Raw genomic sequence first — 22,854 nt, forward strand, 5'->3', positions numbered from 1 at the left:
CTTCCGGGTAACGTAAAAATGCGTCAGCGTCTACATGCGCCCACACACAAAGTAGTCCCAAACTACAGTTGTGATTCAGCTGTAGAAATTGTCTTTCTCTGTTTTATCTGGGTTTTAGTGGGAAAACGGAAAATTCCCCAATAACGAGTGAGTGAAACAAAATTTACTTGTGAAAATTACTTGTGAAAACTGTAAGAATAAGGTTATTTCCAGACTAAAATGCAGAAAATATATAATATCAGACAAATCAAATGACGGGTAAAATACAGTATAAACAGGGAAAAAAATCTGCTGTGAACAGGTTGTATAAAAGAGAATTAACTCACATCAAAGTTAATGATACAGACAAATTTCAGTCTGTCAATGTAAGCTACTTAGCATGACCACTGACGAGAAGCTCATAAAAGTTACTAATAAAATAAACCCAGATTTTGAAAAAAGTAAATTTAGCGGTAAAGTTAAGTTACATGTATGTTATGCATATTTTCAAAATCAGTAATTTTACCTCACAGAACACAGGAGTTGCTGGTTTAACACTGTCTTGATCGATTTGTTCAGTTTGTTTGTGTTATTTTGTGGTTTCTATCTTTTAAACGGTTGATTAGGATTTACCAAATTCACAGAATAACACAAACAACTGTGGAGATGGAGGCAACAGTAGACCAGCAACTCCAGTGTTCTGCAAGGTCAAATTACTGTTTTGCCAGTGGAGTCTGGTTGAGAGAGAGAGTAAGTGATATTTGGCTTAAATAAAGGTGGTTTCCCTGGAAATATTGTCTGACAGCAAAGTAACATAACAAAAAAAAATCTAAAAACAGCATACTGATATATATATATATTTTTGGTGGGTCTTTTTTTAAGTGGCTAAAGTACATTTTGGTCTTGACCCTGTCCACAACCTGACATTGCTTAGCTCCTGCTATGTCAACCACCGTTTACTGTAGGACATACACTGAGTACCAATGACTCTTTAAAATGGTTACTGTAGCCTTCTTGACCTCATTTAAGATAAGGCAATTGCCCTCTTAGATGTCCCTGTGGTAGATAAAACATGATAAAGTACCCTTTACCCAGTGTGCAAGAAAGCATGATGCAGTTCCATATAGGCTGCCCTACATACCTTTAAATGGATAAAATCTTCTTTTTCATCATCTTCTTTTTCTTCTTCTTTTTTTTTATTTGCACGTGCAGCAGCAGAGCCGTCTGATGAGGGGGCATGACAGTTGGCAGTTCCTTCTGTTTCATTATAAAGTTGTTGTACACAGTTGGAGAGAGTGGCCTCCAGCGTCTCTGTGAGCTCCACTTCTTCCTCTTTGATCTGCAGGAATAATTGATCTTGGCTCTGCCGCGGCTCCATGTTGGGATTCCTCTCCTGCTGAGAGGGAATCTCTTCTGAGACTTCGGGGGCATCTGTTAAACATGAAAAAACATTTACTGGCTCAGATTTACTCAAGATCTGGAATAGAAATATGCCATGTTCTTCTCAGTCAGTCATCCTTCACCTTCTAATGTTTTCTTCTTTTGGTTTGAAGCATTGAAAGTATATTTTTCAAAAGCTGAACTTTTGACTTCCCTTCTTTTTTCAAGAATTAGTTTTTCTTTAAGGTTATGAAGATATTTTCAGTTTGGATATGAGATTTGGACTAGTTATAGTCTGATCTGCCTTCTGTATACCCCTTTTGACAATCTCATTGATTAAAAAATAACTATTTTTCTGTTGTCTATTTGTCTCATTTTAAGGATGTCTTTGGCGGATGTCTTTTTTTTTTCTCAGTGTTTCAGATTGTGACTCTGGTAAAAAGATGTTTTTGCTTTATATCGTGAATTTGATGAAGGCCCATCACCTAAATGTTGTATCTGTCAGGAACTCAGTGCTGACAGAGGGCAGAAATTCAACTCTTTCTTTTGCATGATTTCATTTTCCTTCACACGCGTCTACCAGGTGTGCATGAAACCCCTTGCCAGATGCCACTGTCCTGCTTTGCTATTTATGTCTACAAATGTCATGAAATAAAAATAAAAAAATAACACATCTGGGAGGTAGAAAAAGTGAATCTGTACCACTTTATATATTTTTGGGTGTTTTTTCTGTAACAATGCCTGACATTCAAGCTCATGGTTTGGACTGAACAAAGAAACTAGCAGCTGCAGAGAGCTGGACGAGGGGATACAGAGAGTGAATACCTCCTCACAGGTCTCCCCTCGTCCAGCTCTCTGCAGCTGCAGGATGTGACCCATTGACCGGAAAATCTTGTCCCGGAATCTGTGATAATTTTCTCCACCAAACCAGTGACAAACACCCTGAGCATTTCAGACATGCTAGAGGATGTGAGGAGGAGGAGGAGGAGGAGGAGGAGGAGGAGGAGGAGGAAGAGGAGGAGGAGGAGGAGGAGGAGGAGGAAGAAGAGGAAGGACAGTCACGTGTGTCAAACTTAACTAAAGGCTCTGTGAGGTTGACAGTTAGGGAGAGGAGTCTATCTACCTGCACTTAGGTGAAGCAAAATGATGTAAGGCAGATGTAATACCCCATGAAGAAGAATTTTGGTGTTGCATTTAAGGCCCGTCAGAATTAAGAAGCAAAATAAATCCTGGAATTGCACATACTCAGCATAGAAAAAGTCTGCCACTATCATCACCTGCCCCTTCCTCCTCCTCCACCTTCTCCTCTTATCCTGATTCACCTCACCATTATTATGTTATTCTCCCGTTATTCATCATATATGTTTTCTTTAAACTATGAATGTGTCCATACAGTAAATTCATTAAACTAATCATTTGAAGTCTAATAGGTTTAACAGGGACGTCTGGGTGAATATGCAGTGTTGATCATCAGAGCACAAAAACAGTTCCAAGATGAGAAGTTTATTGGTTTGCAAAGTAGCTGTTTTTACAAAAGCATAAAGAGAAAAAAAAACATTTGGAGAGGTCTAACACAATGGAAGAATGTACTGTCTTCATCTAAACACTGGTCCAGTGCATATTCTCAATGGGACACAAAATTAGGGTCATCTCAGGATATTTTGGGGGAATTTGCAACATGTTGTAAATGCAAGTGCTCCTGTTTCAGCCAACAGAGGGGGCCATCATGACGCTTGTTCACATGAAGGCCTTTCAGAGGCACAAAGTCAACAGCCAACACCCCTGGTGACCCTCAGACTTGGTACATCCCAGAAAACACTCAGATCAAAATGATGGTTAACCTTGTTTTGCATTTAAAAGAAAAGAATCTTTGATCAAGTACTCATTTCACACATTTCCTCATGTCATACAGAAAAGTACAATATGTAATACTTGTACGTCAGAAACACTTTCATCATAACAAAAAAAAAACCCTTTTCAAGATGCCTTCATATAAACAGCGTAAAATATTACTTTACCAATACAGTAGGTCGGACTTTACCACACACAACCCTGCTGGTTACACTGTAATAAATAGAAATGATAATGATTGTACAACCACACAATACGTTAGCAACAGATCAGCCTACTTCTACTCAGAGGACACTTCATACCAGAAATGGACATCATGATGAACAGTCATGTAGGTTTTAGCACTTTTAGAAAGTCATTGTGTTTTTCTACTTGTTAAAATTATGTGGGGGGAAAAAACAACTTTATTTAGATACTTAAGTCCATATTCTTGCTTTGTGCATCCTAAAGTTCAAAGATTAAGAAGATAATTTGGTAAGTACTAAACTGGAGTCCTAGGCTATGATGGTGAACAGGTCAAAGGAAAATAAAAATGCATCTACATGGGGACATCTGCCCTTGGAACACGCCTGATACAGAAGATGGAAAAAAAAAGAGCATGCTTAACTGTAGCAAAAAAAACTGGCAATATAACACCTCGATCTTTCATGTATACAAAATGCCAGGTACTATCTTACATGCACAACAAAATGCTTTCTGCTTGTAACTCAGCTTGGTGTTCCTCATGTAAAAACGAAGCCAGAGAGGCCACGTTCATAAATATGTACATCCAAAGTCCAAAAGCAGGGGGAACATACAGACCTGGGTCAAATAACGATTTTTCATCAGACACCCTCGATTTTTAAACGAGGATGGATGTCGGGAGGTTTATTTTTAATCCGAAATAACCAAGGTGAATATCAACAGTATTTACACCTGGGTATTTATCATCAGATTACAATCAGGAAGAGATTAACATTCAGTTTTCGGTTGCATTTTAAAAGGGTTGAAGAACAATTAAATTAATGGTTGAGAGCAAGGATTTCCCAGGATTGTTCTTCAATAGATGTGGGATCATTAGGAGATCAGGAACTGGGACCTGTTGTATTTAAAGGGATAGTTTGGATTATTTGATACGTGGTTGCATTAAGTAGCATAGTTAAGTGTATTACCTACAGTGGATGCTGGTCTGCATGCCCCAAACTAGTACAAGCAGCAGGAGTACTGGTGTGAGCACAACAAAAGGTATTTTAGTTACAAAAAAGAAAAAAATTAGCATTGTTTAAGTGTATGCTATATTTAGAATATTTTCACCACTCTGCCCTGACATCAGACAGCCTTTTCTGACAGGAAACCACAGTGATTTAAGCCAAATATGAGTCTCTCCAAGCCAACCAAACTCTATAGGCAAAATCAGTCATTTTACTTTACAGAAGACGGTAGTTGCTGGTCTACTCTTGCCTGGAACTGTTAGTTTGTTTGTGTTATTGTGTGACATTGGTGAATCTGAACTAACCTATTAAAACACCAAAGTCACAACATAACACAAACTAACTAACAGATCAAGCAACAACAAGTCCCATGTCCTGTAATATAAAATTAATTACACCTATGGAGTTTGGCTGCTTTGAAGACAGCAATATTTGGTTTTTATAATGGTGATTTTCCCACCAGAAAAGGTTGTTTGACTGCAAAATTACACCTTGAAATTATTCTACATATAGTGCACATTTTAACTGATAGAATTTTTTTAAGGGGGACCTTTTTATGTGGCTAAAATACCTTCTGTTGCTGACGCAGGACATTGCTTAGCTTCCATGCTTGTGACCCTCTCTGCTTCTCCAAAATGGGGTCATGCCATCTACTGTAGCTAATACACTAACTGTTGATAAATGCCTTATACAACCCCACTTCAGATAACCTAAACTATCCTTTTAACAGCATATTTCAGGAAGAAACACAATACATGTTGAGGTTTTCTAAGCACATGTACCAGAACTGTATTTTTTTTGGAATACTAAGCAGTTGTGAATCCCTTAAATGGACACAAACACCTTTTTTTTTTTTTTTTTTTTTTTTTTTTTTAAAGTGCACCAGTACCAAATAAGTAAGCTCAAGTACCATCAGCTCATCATGTACCTGCACCACATCCAACTGTGCAGAAAACCTAAATCACACTGTGCTCGTACGCGGCTGAAAAACCCACAACGGTCCCATAAACAATTTGCTGATGCAGAGTTAAAGACACACACAGCTAAACTCCCTGCACAAACACCCACACATACACCCACACACACAAAATGCTCCCTGGTTCGAGCCCTTTAATTCAGGAAGTCTTGAATTGCTCATCTCCCTCCCCCATAATTCCTAGCAACAGCACTGCCGCTGTCGATGCTGCCAGCTTGGCCCCCGTGTGCGACAGCTGAGGAGCCAAAAAACATGAGCCTGTATTACTTGTTAACACAAATCTTGCTTCCACATCCATGAAACACACAGTCATTTTCTTTACATGGTGTATATTAACATGTTATTACAGGAAACTTAGAGTTACAAATGGATGTCACCAGTTAATAGAAAGAACACAAAAACAGTATCCAAAAAACACACCCTGTCAACACAATTACACATTATTTGTACATTATTTGTTCTGTCCTGTAAAGTAACACTGGAGTAATGATGCATCGCACTGGCTCACTTCCTCTCAAAATACACTTGACTGCCCTCTCATACCAAACTGTACTCATTTCCTGTTTGTGTCCCAAATAAACCAGCAGCCGCCAAGCGAAAACGAGGAACTGAGGAGGAAGACTCCATCTGACCATCCAGGAGAAAACAAGTTCTGCTCTGTTGCAGTCAGTCAGAGCAGTGACCTTATTGCTACGTGAAAGGACATAACAAATACTCAGTGCATGCATGTACGGAACGCAACCTCTGCTGCACGCAGCTGCAGCCCACTGTGCTCGGACAGTAATGAGATGTCGAACAAAGAGGTTTCCTCAAAGTTTGCTTAGAAATCTAAAGGAAGCTTCATTAGTGTGAGCATCAATTATCCAGTGCCCTGCGGTGAAGTCAGTGCAACCGCTCTGCACAGATGTCATGGCTTATACTTCAAATTCACAGCAGCAAGAGGTGATGGGAAACCTTCATTAGCTTGTTAGGCTCAAGTGTGAAAATGCAAAAAATCCTAATGGTACTTATGTGCTACTCTTTGCTTCCTCACTGTGTGGAGCTGCTCAAAAAGTGGATCTGAACCATGAAACAGCATTAAGAGCATGCATTTAATTTTCTGTTTGATATGAACGGCAACATCTGTCTCCAGAGACGATCAAAGCTTCTCCAACCTGGCTCAAGTTTTCATTTATTTATGACTTTCTCATAACTCACCTTTGGGGGAATTATAAGTTATAAACAATCACTTTCTTCATGTCTATTAAATATTTTACCAATGTTTCATAGATCATATAATTATAAACCATTAATAGGAACAACTTTGATTTCTGATCTTCCTGCAGAACAACACTAACTTTGTCTTTTTGTTTTTAGACTACATTGCCCGGTGAATGAGAGAAATAAAACAATGCTGGGTTTTGTGTAAATACAGCCGAAGTGAACCTTCTTCCTGCTGCTGTGTCCTCAGTCTGATCTGCCTATGTGTGTGTGTGTGTGTGTGTGCATCTCTCTCTGCAGCTCTCACAAACAGAGAGCAGAGGAGAGAGATGGAGAATGCCACCTAACTGAGAATGATGTAACTACATTTTTATAGAGTCCTGACCTCAAAACCTGCATGCTGTTACTGGCTGGGGGCTACACACCTCCGCTAAACAGGCCAAGGAACACCCTCAATGCAGCAAAATAATGAGAAAATAAGGAAACCCAGGTAGAGGGCAGGGTCTCTGCAGATATAGACACCACCACACTCTTTCACTGGGTCAAAATGATGATTGACAGGGATTAGTTTTATAAAGTGTCAATTTGCACCCGGGTGAGAATAGGTACACAGCAGCTATTCGGCATTTCACACCTGACCCCCTTAGTATAGCTATAAATAGGGACAAACTTGCTGCCAAGAAGAGGGTGCAGTGAGTAAATGGGTTTTAGTCAAGTGTGAAATTAGAAGTTAGTGTTTAGACTTCAGAGACTCATTATTACTCCTTTTTTAAATTATTATTTTCAGTTTTCAGTCGCAGATTAGTTAGGTTTAGACTTCAAAACTACTTGGTTTGGTTTAGGAAAAGACCATGGTTTGTATCTGCCATGTGTAAATAGTCATTCTGGCTATTTACATCCCGGGTGCAAAAAATATCATTGGCTACGAACACCTGGGTGTTTGTCTCTGCCATGCTAGGCTAAATACAACCTGGTGTAAATAGCTACATAGACTATTGGACCCTGGGTGCAAATAGCATCTGCCTCATTTTTATTAGGGTATATACTTTTTGGGGGAAAATCCTGCATAGTATGCCTTTAATGATTTATTTTTTTATTACTGCCAAACAGGAGTTTTTCACAACATGGCAACACAAAAGTTGTTCTTATTAATGACTTAAAATTGCTCTATAAAGTAAAATATGTATTATTCGTTGATAAAACCATCAATTACAACTTATAAACCCTTTATTACACTAGGAAGAGGTACCCAGGGATTTATGCATTAAATGCTTACCTAGTTCTACTATAAGTGTTCAAGTGATACTGAAGGAAGTGTAAACAGAGCAATTTAAGTCATAATGCTATTACTAATACTGTGAAATCTGCTTTGAGGATGACCTCTACTATTACTGTGTATTTATTACAATTTCCTTTCTGCCTCAGTAAAGAAGAAGACACCCCACGGAGAATGGTTATAGAGACAAAACTATGTAATGCATTTAAGACACAACTGTATTCGTTAGACTTGCTGGCTGTGTTAAACAAGGATGTGACCACTTTCCACCCCTATCTGCCTCAGAGCGGACAAGACGCTGACGTGGAATGATTGAGGAAACACTAACGCCATAAAACACGTAAGACAAACTGTAGGACTGAAAATGGACTATAACAGCACCAGCCATACCACCAAAAAAAAACCTGTGACATTAAGTAATAATTTTGTGCATCACTATACAGTATCTTCTATGCTACTATAGAAACATGAATACTATACATTCAAAATACCACCAGGATCTTAATCTGCTTCCAAACAACTGACTGACTGTCGAATGCGACTGAAGATTTGGGATTTCATTTTGAGTTTAGTTCAACACCTGCACACTTTGACAGCACAGTCTTCCCTAAATATTTACTGAAGCGAGTGTTTGTTTGTTTTTTAATTAGAACAAGTTGCATATTGGTTTAGTGTACAATTCCGATGAGATTTGCATGACAAAAAATGTGTCTGTGAGTGTGACAGCAGACAGCAAAGTCCAATTTCCAAGCTTTAATAAAAAGCGATTTCTTCACTCGCCACACAGGACTTTCTATCTACAAGAAAACGAGCTGCACTGATCTCTAAATGCGCTGTCACACGCAGTGTACAGTGTGGGACCGATACATGTTGTCATGATATAATCCTCATTTTGGGGTATTTAGGTCGGTGAGACTGCAGCATGTTTCCATGACGACTGGGATAAACCCAAGGGAGGGCAGGGGAGTGCCTTACGGAGTTGGAGATACATCAGCACAGAGAAAACAGGGTGTAACACTGTGCTCTATTGTGGTCAGATGATTGAGTTTTAAATGAGAGCTGCAACAATCAATACACACCCAGCTGGCTGGAGTGAAATCTTGAAGTGTCAAACAACCTGCAACATTTTACTCGAAACCAGTTTCATCTAAGAGGAAAAATTATGCTTCTGCCCTTGTGGAATTTGTCAAGGCTCAGATTCAAATCTTAAAGGAGAAATATGTAATATATTTGCTGTAATAAATCATAAAATGACCATGACACGTCATCAGAGATTAAGGAAACATGCTGAGTTAAACGCTACAGGCAATATGTTCGCCTTTGAAATATCCATTCCAGACTGGAACAACTATTTTTGTTTGCCCGTTTCACGTTATTAGAGTTCAAATTAATGCCAAATGTTTGACGAATTGGTTAGTGTGTGTTGAGGAGTCGTAAGAAATCATTACTAATCTTTTAGAAGGCGTAAATATGTAGAACGGTTAAATTGAACAATTTTTTAATGGAGTTTGGCAGGCAGTCACTGACCTCTAACTCCAGATTGTATTTTTGAAGAAGCTTCACATTGACAAACAATTGCCAGTTAATATATAGAATTAAAAAACATTTTAACATAACGTCTATAGCTCCAACTTGCTATTTGGACATGAGTCCTCATTTTTGAATGCTGGGGTCTTACAATATAGGTCCTTTAACACTGCTCTGGTCCAATACTGCTGAATATTACAGCATATTTGCCACTGTTGTTGGGTCAGAACATTTTTTGATATACTATGATTTTTTTCAACTTGATCAACATGCTTTTTCCAGTTTATCCAAAAGGTTTGTTTTGCAGAATTTGGAGATTTTTACCCCCAAGCAACAGTTTACTTTCATATCAGCTGCTAGGTGCCAGACATTTTTCCTGAGTAGCTGGTTTCTACAACATCGGTTATTTTCCAACCCTTGTAGGTACCCCACACCTGCCTCTATCTCAGCATCCCTAAAGGATTCACCATAAAAAAAGGAATGTGCTATTAATAAGCCGTGTGATCCCTGATCTGACAAAACTGGGGCTACAAAGAGGAAAAAACCTGAAAATGGAGCAAACACATTCACGCTAAAAAGCATCATCCTATCAGATCCTGGTTCAATAGAAAGGAATGAAGAGAAGTGAATGAAATGTAGCAGAAGATCTCTAACTTGTCACCGCCGGAGCTGTTTTTCCAGTTGCTATGCTGCTGCAGTGTTGCACGATGGGTTATGGATGATGACGTAACAGGCGCGTTATGTGTGCATGGTCATCTGTAATCAAGTCCTTGCTTCGCACGTGACTTGCAGAGCAGGAACAGAGGGAAGTTAGCCGAGCTTGGTGATCTGTAGGTCTCCTTGTATCCGTACTGTGTCGATAGAGGGCAAAGATTTTACTTTGTGATAAAAGTCAAAGAGCTGGTGTCCGTCCACGAATATCCGGAACCTCTGGTGCTCGCAGTGGATCTCAATCTGCAGGGAGGGACAGAAAAGACGGAGAGAAAGGCAGGAAAACAGAAAGAGGGAGGAAAAGAGAAGATCAGATGACACAAACCATTAATGATGCGAGTTGAGATTAAGTAAAGTGCATTTGCCATTATAATCAGTCCATAAGAAGCAGAACCATTAGCACTGGAGCATCAAAGTGCTTAAAGGAATAGTTTGACATCTCACTAATTAACTCATTACATTTATGTTTGTTGGATCTGTACAAAAACCAAAGTGTAGAAATGACAACAGCTGTCTCCCCTTGTTTCCTTGTTTCTTTTTGCTAAGCTAATAGGCTGTTGGCTGTAGCATTAACAAGCAGTTATTGATCTTCAAACAAATAAGCTTATTTCTCCAGAATGGCGAACTACTCCTTTATAAATCTTTTTCACCTTAAAGCTAGCATAGGTATTTCAGAAACATGTTTTGTTACATTTGTTGAAATTGTCTTTACATCCCATTATTTGTCCCAGAGTGCAATTTGTGTTGCAGCAAGCATAAAAAAAAACACATGGGTAAACATATAAACAGACATACAATATTACACAGACACATATGGCAGTTCACGTAAGCCTGTGCACAGGGTGGTTTGGAGACAGGCATCACTCAAGTTCCACAGGAGCAGATCAACATGTGTCCACCACCCCACATGGCCTGAAACAATGCAGTGAGCATCAAAATATTGTCAAATATTTCCTAACAACATAAGTATTATCAATGTAATATACATATTTACTGTTTCTGTCATTGCCATCACTACAAATATAATATATATTGTCACTGGTACTGCAACGTTATCATTTTCACTACAAATAATAAATACTGTAGCTGTCACCGAATTATCAAATCAACTCAACTCATTTGGTCTGGTTAAGAATATTCAGCCAACTGTTGTCCTCCACTGTGTGTCCAGCACACTCCTTTACATTTGCCATTATGTGAGGTGATGATTTAAGGATGCTAACCTATTCTGCTGTTACATTTATAGTGAGCCAATTGAAAAATAAAGGTGAATTCACGCCAAGCATTTTTTCAAACCGTGCAGCAGCTACACAGAAGTGAAAAGAATAAAATACACTTCTGTTCTACACAAAGAACAGATATCTTGATCCTTAGCTGCTAAATGTTCCGCTAGGTTCACTAGTTGCTAACGTTGCCTGTGGCTTGGGGCTGGGCAGGTGGTGTGCTGTGGGTTTCTTTCACTGGAAACAGCAGCCTGCTGCAGCTGAAAGGCTCTGAGCTGTAGACCTTTCACATGACAGTCATTTTTTTGTCACTGTACAAATATTGATTAGTGCAGCTGTAAATGTATAAGTTGGACCCCCTCCCCCGATCAATGAACAAGACAGAGAAAGACAAAGTGCAGTGGTGATCGAGAGTGAATGAAATGAGGGAGTTATCTTCTTGTTTTGACGGTCATGTGCAGTCATGTACAGCAGAAGCGATCCTCAGTCTGCTCTGCCTGTGTGTTAGTGTGTGTGTCACTCTCCCTGCAGCTCTCACAGACAGAGAGCAGAGGAAAGAGAGAGAGAGACAATGATGCAACCACGAGTGCCGACCTCAAAACCTACTTGCCGTTATTGGCTGTGGACTACACACCAGGTAGTTGCCCTGAAACATATCAAATATAACCAGAGATTAGAAAAGGGGTTTTGCAGACCACCAGACACTGCTAGAGGATCGTAAATGTTGACAAAGTCTATATATATTTTTCTTTCTTTCTTTCTTTCTTTCTTTCTTTCTTTCTTTATGGTGGTGGTGGGATGGTGTTCTTGCATAGCAAGCCTTTAACTAAATACAGGAAACAATTACTAAACTAATTACCAAATTTTCTGGGTTGGATGAGAAGGGTGTTCAAATTTGATCAGCTAATCCTGCTTGCAGAGTCTATTACATAACAAGTACAATTCACAGTCTGGACTAATGCTTAATATCCGCTGTTTTGTTAGGTCTTTTAACGAGCACAAAACCACCAAACTAAATTTAAGTCCATGTCATTTTTGCTTACAAAGCCTTGGCTCCCTTGCAGCTGCACACCGAACCTCAACAAACCAAATGCAAAAATGCAACAGTGTAGACATGTCTCTGTGAGGTTTGGATCAAACAAAAAACAAATTGTAGGTGCGATCCCACTTCCTGAGGTCGATCTGTTTCCATGAACCCAACCAGCCGTCCTGCTCTGAAACCGCAGCACATCATGTGTCTATCCGCATGCCTCCAAATTTATGAGGCAGCTTGTTGGGAGCAATGTGCACGACAGCCTTAATCTCCATCCCCCAGCTTTTGGCTGAGTCATGACTGTGCTGACCTGCTTGGTCATGCTCCGACCACAAACAATGACACTTTATCAGCGAGCTGATGTTACATAACATAACGCAGGGATCACCTCTAAAAATAAGCCAAAACATGACAGCTGTTGTGTCTCCTTTTTTAGTAGAAATAAAGGTAAAAACTGAGGAGTAGAATTCTCTTGCTCACTTTTGGACTAAAACACGTCGTCATATATTTTTAGTCGGACACCGTATGTGTAACTCCTGTGCATATTCAGAATTATTAGAGCGGAACATGATTACAAAGCTAACAAGTCCTCTGGTCTTAGGAGAATTACTCATCATGCATATGTGCTGCTGCTCAACCCCCATTTCATCCAACATATAAACAGCTGATGCTGCTCCTAATGCAGTTCACAGACCACCGCACAGTACACAGCATGTATTATTTACAGAAGATGGACATGATGTAGCGTGGAAAGCATTTCCTGTTTGTCTTCTTTTTATACTGCAAAGGAAATGATCATTTCTGATGTAACATGATTATGTCTCTCAATGTTGACTGCCTGTAATGCTGATGACAGAAGAAAAATTCCATGCAAAAACATTTTCAACATGTAAAAGTAAAATATAATAAAGTTTTTGCACATCTTAGCTCATTTACTATGAATGGCATATACATTACAATATTGCTATGGGTGAAACTGAATTATTTGCAGTACCGATTCATTTTTGGGTGTCAGAATATGGTTAAAAATGCTCATCACAGTTTTCCAGAGCCCAAAACTCAAAAATATTCAAGTTGCAGAGAAAAGTACATGAGTGGGCGCTGACATTTGGTCTGTGAGATTTTTCTGTTTTTTTTTTTTTTTGTCAGAGTAGGTAAAAAATGTTGAAAACAAGTTTGAACCAATATGTGTTTGAATATTTTTCTGTCAATCAACTGCTTAACTAAAGGTTTCAGCATTAATTATCGCTACTCATCTTCTTCAATGGAACTATCTGAGATTGACGCCTACTTCACACAGAGACCGGACAGGTGTCTGGAAGTGTGAAAGTAAGCATCTTTTGTTTTATTTTTCATGCACACATAGATGCAACACTATGAATGACTTTGAGGAAACATTTCCAAAACGCATGCTCGACCCCGCTTTGTTTACTCTCCACGTTCTTGCACCGTCTCTTTAGACCCTTCCGTCTTGTGTTTGGTAATTGTTTAGTTTAGTCTTGGCATTGTATGTTGTCCTTTTGCACCTTATGTTGACTGCCGTGTTTGCACTGCTTTCAATGTCGCACTACTGGCCTCAACACAGCTATGAAAACATTTGGCCTCCTGACACAAAATGAAACCTTGTATGAACAAGTTCTTTTCAAGCATACTTTAGCCTTAAAGGGTATTTTCGGTATTTTGCCAAGCTGGACCCTATTTTCCCATGGTTTTGTGTCTAAGTGACTAATAGGAACAACAGTTTTTGAAATTGGTCCAGTACTGAGCAAGAGCAGCCGGGGGAAGTAAGACTGAGCTACAACGTAATCCCTCCAGGCAACTGCGCATCATCAAAGTACGTCTACCAAAAGTGCTTTTTTGCCACTGACAGGCTCAGATTATTATCATGTGTCTGGATTCATTATGGAAATGATCACTACAAACACAGACCTTTTTGTTAAAGAGTAAGACACTTTTTGTTTGACCAGGAACTGTTTTATTGCTCTCACCAAACTTCCATTGGAGAAATAGTAATTATATCACCGTAAAATACACACAGCGAATTCATAATCACCAGCTCTAGCTGTCTGGTCAAAATAAACGCTTAAATCGCCATGGTAGATGCGAAAATATTCTGGGTATACACGCCGTTTCTCCTCGCTGTTTTGCAGCTGTCCAACCACCCTCTCGCTACTCTCACACACAACAAATTTAAGGTTTCTTTCCACCAAACCAGACTTAGCGAGCAGTGGAAAGATGAGCAAGGATGTTTTTGCTGAGATCCATTTTGTTTCTGTCATGTTTAAATGACAACGATAAAATTACTGTTTCTGTAAAGGGACTCTGGTGGGTTTTGCAAAAGCAATAACGCAGCTGTATTCATGCTCTGTATGAATTCTTTCCATAGTGTTGTCACACACTTAAAATAACAATCTGAGCCTGTCAGTGGCAAAAACAAGCTCTTCTGTAGCCAATATGGATTACAATGCAGTGTTTCACAACTCACAGCTGTGTTGCTTAATACTGGACCAAAAATTGTTGTCCACATTACTGACTTGGACACATGGAAAAAAACTCAGCCAAAAACACGTGACATAATAAATCAGTAAAAATTATTAATTAGTCTGAGGATTTGATGGTTACATTACCTTTTAAACATATATTATCTTGAATGTAAATCAGTGGATCTCATTTTCATAATTCTAAGGATATGATGATTCCCTATGACACAGCTTTACAACACATGTGCCTTTTAAACGATATTGTGTGGGCTGTTAAAGTCATTACCACCCATTTCTGCTGTAAAAATGTTAGAACTTGCTGTGCTCTCCCTCTCCATGCATGTGCATCACTTTCACAATGTACCAAACAAATATGAACACACCTTCTGAGCAGCTTCACCTTTGTTTTTAGAGATACTATTTTTCCCTCCTGAGACCGATACCTGAACTCTGCGTATCAGAAAATACTGAGTATTAATCCAACACTAGAGTTAGAGAATTCTATATATAATTTAAAAAAATAACTGTATACTCTACACAAAGAATGACTGTCACAGAACATGACTCTGCCATCCTGGGAAAAAATGGTATACAGGACATTGTTGGGAAGAAGCAGATTCCCGTTTTGGGGTTAATAAATTCCTTGTTATTGGATCGGTGCATAGACTTGCAAACTCACGATACCAGAATTTTGAAAAGAGCTGGTTTCAGTAATATGGTTTCACCTGGGACTCTTACTGTGAGGCTGTGTCTTTAGAGCCGGCAATAAAATGATAGAAATAAAAACCAAATAGGACCCAGGTTAACTGTAACCATGATAATAAAGAACAGATCTGGAGGAGGATGATGCCAGAGGAAAAGACAGCATCCCACGATCTTCATGAAAACTAGAACCAACAAAGACTCAACCTGAATCCTCCAACAAACATGCAGCACTGGAGTCATCTGGTATGTGAATCTGTCATGAGTATAAAAAAAAGGGATCTTTACCCTAAAAGGCTGATCAGGGATGAAGGGAAAGTAGGCGGTTGACGCCTCCTCCCCCACCCATTTCCCGGAGACGCGGGCGCTGCGCAGAAACTGCCGGTCGGTGAAGCGGGCGGTGAGTTTCAGGGCCACATCATAGGGGGGCTCCTCCTTCTCTGAATCACGGCCGCAGGTCAGGCTCACGTCGAAGCTGAGGGGGGTGAAAGGAAACGGAGGATTGAGGAGTCAGACCAGCAGCATATGAGTCCCACAACTAATCTGGGATAAGTCATAATGCAGAATTCTGCTGCTGCTGTGTAAAACCAACCCAATTGTGTGTTAATTATGCATAATCCCCAACCATTCCCCCTCCCCTGAATCTGTGCTGTTTACTACAGCTGTCACAATAGTAGAATTTTAAACTTTGATCAACACTAATACAGTGGAAACCTCTTATAGTGACTACATCCATCCTGGTCAGATTTATCATTATAAGCATACATATGAAATTTAGTTTACTCTAGTTCCGCTTCTGCATCTCATTGGCTTGTTTTTGGCCGTTTGTCATAAGCTAACTGGAGACAGCAATTTTCCATTGATGATTTAAACGTGCACGCAGCAGCAGCCTCAGGTAACCAGCTGGAAGCAGACGGGCTACCACGAGATGAAGTATCATGGGAGTAAAGTTTAAAAAAAAAAAGGATCAGCTAGGTTAAATTAGTTTGTTTCCCCCCATGTATGAAAAAGACTCAAAATGAAAACTGTAAATAATCATTACTTTAAGAGGTTTCCACTGTTCCACAACAAATCTACTTTAAACAGCTTTCAGTACAATGGCAAAAACAAAAAAATAGGATAATTTTCTGCTTTTAATTTAAAGCTACATGAAACTTTTCATTTTAGGTTGGGTTTGGAGGCCTTTGTAGACAAAAGCAGTTCCACCATTTTCCCAAAACATAATGCCAAAAATATATTATTGAAATAAAAATCTACTCCCGATTTCTTTTAACTGGCTAACATACTATTCACTATAACTTTGTCTAGAAGACTGTAACACAGCCTAGTTTCAACTGATTTCACAGAGAGATACTGACCCGTGGGCAGACATTAAGAACAACTATACAGAAATCTTCTTGCTGATGGTCTCATTAACTCACATATATAGATCATAAAGAGGCATCAGTAATAAATTGAGACCAGTTAAAAACTCTTTGTAGTAGCTTTAATGTCCTGCACACAATACTGGTGCAGAAAAAGCCACTGAACCCTGTCTGGTTTTGCTTCGAGCCAAATTTCAGGCAGGAGGTCTTGAATGAGCTCTTAGATCTTTTTTTTCCAGCTTTGGTACTTTTAATGTTATAATTAATTGGTACTGTATCGTTTTAAAGATGTGGTGCTGAAAAAGCATTGATACATTTTACAACTTTATTGTTTAGACACAAACACTAACACTAATTTCACTGACACTCGCTTCAAATTAAACCATATACTGCAAACACCCACCGTATATTGACCTGGCTATCCGTCTGCGCCTATTCACCATATTCACACGGTGGCCATTTTCTTCTGACGTCACGTTTAGGCTGTTGTGTTCCAGGTTGCAAGTTGTTTAAACACAGGGACTATGACAATTCTCCTTGATTGACAATAGATAATAAAAATCCAGAGGAACACTGGATTAAACAACATAGCTGATAACCCACTGACAACTGTAGCCAAGCTAACCGTTTGACAGTGTTACATGATAGAACAATTTAAGCATAAATGAATTCTGAAATATCAACGCACATTTATTTAAACCTGAAAGTAAAACACACTGGATGTAATCAAGCTTGCAACGTAGCGTTAGCTAGATCACCTGACCTCAGAAATGTTCTGGTTCAGTCAGTAATGTTACGTGACATTTTGCCCACTGGAAGACATATTTTTTGGTTCCAACAGAAAGGTTAAAAGGACTTCAGCAGTGTGTATTTTGTGTGGCGGTAACATTAGCTATGAAGTGGCTGAATGCTAAATTTGCTGTTGTCTCGCAGCAGTTAATGGGTTATCAAATATGTTGGTTAAGCTTGAAATATTTCCCCTAATATTTTCTCTTTCCATTGCCTTTTCAGTTGCTGATCAATGAGGAAGCTGTGAAATTATGTCGATTTGTCAGATTCCCTCTCTTTATATGACTTACAACGTGACGTCAGAGGAAAATGGCAGCCATGTGAATATGGTGAAAAGACATGCAAGTTGAATGCACGCATGTCTTCCTGTCTTCTAATGCATTTGTCTTATAAAATCATGAGTCCAGAATTATTCTCATTCAACCCGCTCAGCCATTGCTAAGTTGCTTGACTGGCAGGTGAATAACACAAAATGTGAAACAGTCACATCAACTCAGCAAATACGATGCTACAAAATGCTTTCCAAGGACGTGATACCTTCTATCGTAGCCTCAGTAAACCCAAAAATATTCAATAAACTAGAAAAGAGACCATTATCTAGCTAACATTAGCTTAGCCTAGGGTTTCATCTGGCAAAATTTATCCATCTCCTTCCAGTGGAACACCACGCAACCTTACTTCAGAAAATTTATGAACTGTTGTCAGTGGTAAAATATTTTTGATCCTGTTTAAATTGGGCCAAGAATTTCACACATTCATCAGTTTAAAAAGATAATTCTACAAGTCAAGAACATAGCCGTTTGTCATTAAATCACGTAAGTATCAGACTGTGTAGACACACACTATACAGTCGCGTAAGTGATGTCATGACTTTCTCCTTCCAAACGCAAACGTTAGCCACCGAGGCTACGATGCCTGTATGTTTTCATACAGGAATGCAGCCACACAAACATTGATTCTTACTCTGTCTTTGTCCTCCCAGCTGATAAAAAGATGGGGAGTCACTGATGAAACACTTCAGGTAAGATAACTTTACAGAGGCCAGTGCTTTTGGTGTTGATTTTGTAACATGAGAACTGTAGTTAACATAAAACTAAACGCCAACAAACCTACCACAGATTACAATGTTCTTATCTTGTGAAACTATCATTTAAATTGACAAACATGTGCAATCCAAGGCACAATTCAGACAGGATCAAAAATTATTTGTCTCTTCCCATAGACTACCATTCATGTTTTTCCTGTGAAGAATGGAGGACACTTGAATCCTCAAGAACCTAAATCGACAAGCGGCATCTGAATTGTTCCAAATCCAAACCAGTACCCAACCCCATGGAAAACAGCTGTGTGTTTGGAGCCCTTGGAGCAGCTCTGTGGGCCGGGACGTTCACATGAACTTTGCCATGAAAACAGTGCCAGCAGCAGCAGTCTCTGAACATGATGAGGTCATGGGGAGGTTTTCTTCCAAGTTTGACACAAGTTTCCATGTAGGGTAAGGACACACCCAAAACAAGTCTGCTCCACTGGCTCTTCTTTTTTCTTTTTTTCTCCCCCCTTCTTTCCCCCCCATTTTCTTCTCCCTACTGGTGGGGGAACGCCCTGTCTCTGCATACTTAAAGAGCCACCATTCTCTCTGGCTGCCCACGCGTAAAGTGTGTCCTGGAGTGGCTGTGCAAGTCTGACTGGAACAAAATGCTCACCCCTGTGCATTAAAATGGGTTTAACTGTGTTGAGATAAAGCCGGGCTGCAGATAAGGTGTGCGTGCATGCATTGTTAAAGTGTTATCTTACCTGTCTGGCTCCAGGTCGACAATGCCCATCACTATGATCTTCTTCCCTGGCCGCATGCCGCCCCGGATGCGCCCGCTGAATGGCACCGTCTATGCAAAGTACAGCAAATTTATTAAAGCGCAGCCCGGAGCGGGAATCAAACAAGAAGACTTAAGAGGCATCTTTCATACCAGGAGACGAGATAAATCCTCCTTGTCAGGTGAGATGAGGCCGGGGTTCCCCAGCGAGTCGTTCAGGTGGTCATCCTCCACATTCTTCAACACCAGTGACAAAAGACACAGGATGCACACTGTCATTTACCAACCCTGTCAGGTAGGATATAACCCGGCCTGCCTGGCCAGCATGAGTGAGGCTGCAGGCCTGTGTAATGACACACACTGTGTGGCCTTGCATGCATGCGGCTCTCCTCTACAATGACGAGGTGGCAGCAGCAGACCTGTCATGTTGTTATCCTGGGAGCCATGTGAGATTACAAATAAGCCTCATGACAAAAACTTGCACCTGCGATGTAAATGCGCACATTCAGAGCTGAGCGGCCTAGGTGATCACACACACACACACACTCACACACACACACAAACACACACAGATACATTTCAGCTCCAACATATTGGATTTCCTCCCCCGGCTGCCACACACTGAAAGAGGAGTCGCCTGAATGCGCTGCGCACGGCGGCTCCGCATTTACAATAAACCGGCGGATAATCCACATAACGGTGCGCTCAAACCAACACACGCAGGCCGGGATGCACAGAAAATACACGGCGACACATCCAAACCCCCCCTGCCCCGGCTCCCGTGAAGAAAAATACTCACTATTCCGTCCTTTTCCGCTGCCTGCACCGCCATCTTGAGCAGAAGAGCATAGGATGCTTATTATCGGAGCAGAGGCAGCCCTGCCTGCCTGCCGGGGAGTGTGTCAGCGTCGTGGCACTGACTCAGGAGGAGGATATTCCTGTTCCTGCTCCTGCTCCTATTCCTGGGTCTCTCTCACACAGAGCACCTAGCAGGAGCTCTGCTCCTCTGTCTGTCTGCCTGTCTGTCTCACGGTCTGTCCGTCTCCAATGGGTGGATATCTGCTGACGTATGCTTTATAATAATTACAGACTAAAAGCTTTAATCCCCGTCTGTTGGAGAAGGCTAATCAGACAGATTTTCCTCAACCCTTCACCCAATTAGGCAACGCGCTCTTTTGGGCTTTTTTTTTTTATTATTTCTAGATTGGAGCAGAAATACAGCTCATGAAACTCAGATGAAACATGTTTAGTGCTGCACTGTTCAGTTTAAATGTGACACAGTGGATCCCTGGCCTAATTGTCCGAAGTGTCAATACTTTTAAATGATTAAACAACGCTGTTATGTGCCTGTGAGGCCGCAGAGAGCTATAAATAGAGCCGTTTCTGCTCGGTTGTAATTGCTTTTCAGTGAATGAACTGCAGACTCACAATGTGTCCCTGTCATTGACTTTTACACAAGAACCCCCCCTCTCTGTACTGTGTCCATTCCTGTGCATGCAAACATCCCCTCCCTCCATCTGTGATTGTGTCTCAGGCTGAGTTTAACTGAAGCATTCTGCCCCCCTGTGGACATTTGAGGACATTACAAGCTGCAGCAACATGTCAAAGTATAACCATGAACTCCAAATAATCTCTTTTTTTAATCTGAAGAGGAATGCAAAAACATGAGGAATGCTAATGATAACAAGAAGAACAAAAAGACAAGGTGTACATACATATTTACATTAATTGTAAGGCCTTATAAATGAGCAAAGTCCTGATGGTTTGCTGATTTGTCAAACTTTTTAGTGTTTCAAAATACAGTTTCTTTTCATTCTTGAACTGATGAATTTTGGATTCCTTACAGACCATTTGCATTTATGGATATAAAACTTTCATATAAAATTAAAAGATTTAAAATAAAAAACAATGGCTAAAACTATTAAAATACTATAATTTTACATACTAAGAAATACATGTCTTTTGTAAATTAATCTCAGTCCCACATAACAAACCACAAACATTTTTCATCAGTCCAGAAAAAAATAACATGAATGCATTCATAAAATAAATGTACTAATATATCTGTGTCAGTATTGCAGAGAACACTGGCTTTAGAATTTCTATATCTTTTTCAGAAAGTGGTTTGTTTGGTAGATTAAATTAATGAAATTAAATTAATTTTATTGTTGACAAAATATTTTGTTTTACTTTTGTACTTTCAATAAATTTTTAAGTCAATAAATTTGAATCAAAGCCTCTGTCAAATAACAAAAGACTTTACATAAAGAAAACAAATAAACAACTAAACCAATAAAACAGTTAGCCAAATCTCTGTACCTAGATTTAAAAGCATATTGGCTTGATATAAATGTCCAATTTAATTTCCCCCCAGCAGTGAGCAAATTGTTTTACAGCAAGCCACAAGACCATAAAAGATTATAAAAAATCCCCCAAATGTGCCGTACAGTACACAGTGAATCAATAAAAAGCTATTAACAGGCAGTTAATGGTCGTGTTCAATTACACCAGTTTTCCCTCACATGAATCATTATGGGTGCCGCAGCAACAAACACAACATCCAAACTACACAATAGACATCACCGATGCTTGTTTGTCTTAATCATCTCCAAGCAGATGAAAATACTTTAATATAAAAACAAAAAATAACACACTTATCAATTGTGAAAATTTGTTTCCTCTTCCATCTTTCTGTTCAGTTTTTTTTATTATCTCATATCTCACCCTCAGTCATCTGAGGAGGGAGTTTTTTGTTGTTTTTTTGGTCTTTGTAAGGAGCTTTTGGGTTGGCAGGGTCAGGGACAACAGACCCGAATAAACACACATGTTATCAGTGATACTAATTAAGATTCTGTCCCATTCAGGTCAGAGTCGTGGTAATTAGTATCACTGGTAACACCTGTGTTTCATATTACTATGTGAAAAAAGGCCTGTGAGTCCTATTTAAACAATATGTGATATCATTTATCACGGCCTTTGTGCACAGGAGCCACACGTTTCCTCTCCCTGATTGGTCTGGATCTCTCAGAATCATAATGAGTCTACATGTGGTGTTTGCCTGTGTCAAGTCTTTAAATCTACGCTGTGTGTGTCTGCCATATTGAGGCTGACAACAGAGTTATTTTGTTCATAATGATTTTAGGGGGGTGTTTTTTTAAGCAGCACTTACAGGCATGTTATGGGCCCCAGATGCTAGCAAAGCATTTGATTCACCACGAAGGTACAAAGTTTTTCTTCAAGTTTGAGGTAAATTTTTTGCACCATTAACCATTTCAGCCTGAACTAAAGAATGTAAATGTTTAAATCAGTCGTGGTAGATACCTAACATCATGCTAAGCTCAGTATTCAAGTAAATTAGTTGCTTT

General features: G+C 39.6%; 1 protein-coding gene across 4 annotated transcripts; it reads right to left on the reverse strand.

The window, feature by feature from the left end:
• Positions 1-7,648: 7,648 nt before the first annotated feature.
• On the reverse strand, positions 7,649-20,936 carry lgalslb (lectin, galactoside-binding-like b). 4 transcript variants are annotated; one of them, XM_084736097.1, is made up of 6 exons: positions 20,286-20,936; positions 19,643-19,732; positions 19,473-19,561; positions 15,817-16,003; positions 11,920-11,959; positions 10,193-10,333 (listed from the first exon to the last, which is right to left on the reverse strand). In XM_084736097.1, the coding sequence occupies exons 1-6, from the start codon at positions 20,319-20,321 to the stop codon at positions 10,329-10,331; spliced, it is 447 nt and encodes a 148-aa protein (XP_084592223.1). In that variant the 5' UTR covers positions 20,322-20,936; the 3' UTR covers positions 10,193-10,328. The 4 variants fall into 4 exon arrangements, with proteins under 4 accessions (XP_084592221.1, XP_084592222.1, XP_084592224.1 ...); XM_084736095.1 differs by lacking the exon at positions 11,920-11,959 and having other exon boundaries at positions 7,649-10,333; positions 20,286-20,924; XM_084736096.1 differs by lacking the exon at positions 11,920-11,959 and having other exon boundaries at positions 7,649-10,333; positions 19,643-19,726; positions 20,289-20,921.
• Between the last annotated feature and the right edge of the window lie 1,918 nt (positions 20,937-22,854).

The sequence above is a fragment of the Lutjanus erythropterus genome, chromosome 14, assembly GCF_056507025.1.
Source record: "Lutjanus erythropterus isolate fLutEry1 chromosome 14, fLutEry1.hap2, whole genome shotgun sequence".
In the NCBI taxonomy this organism is placed as follows: Eukaryota; Metazoa; Chordata; class Actinopteri; order Lutjaniformes; family Lutjanidae; genus Lutjanus; species Lutjanus erythropterus.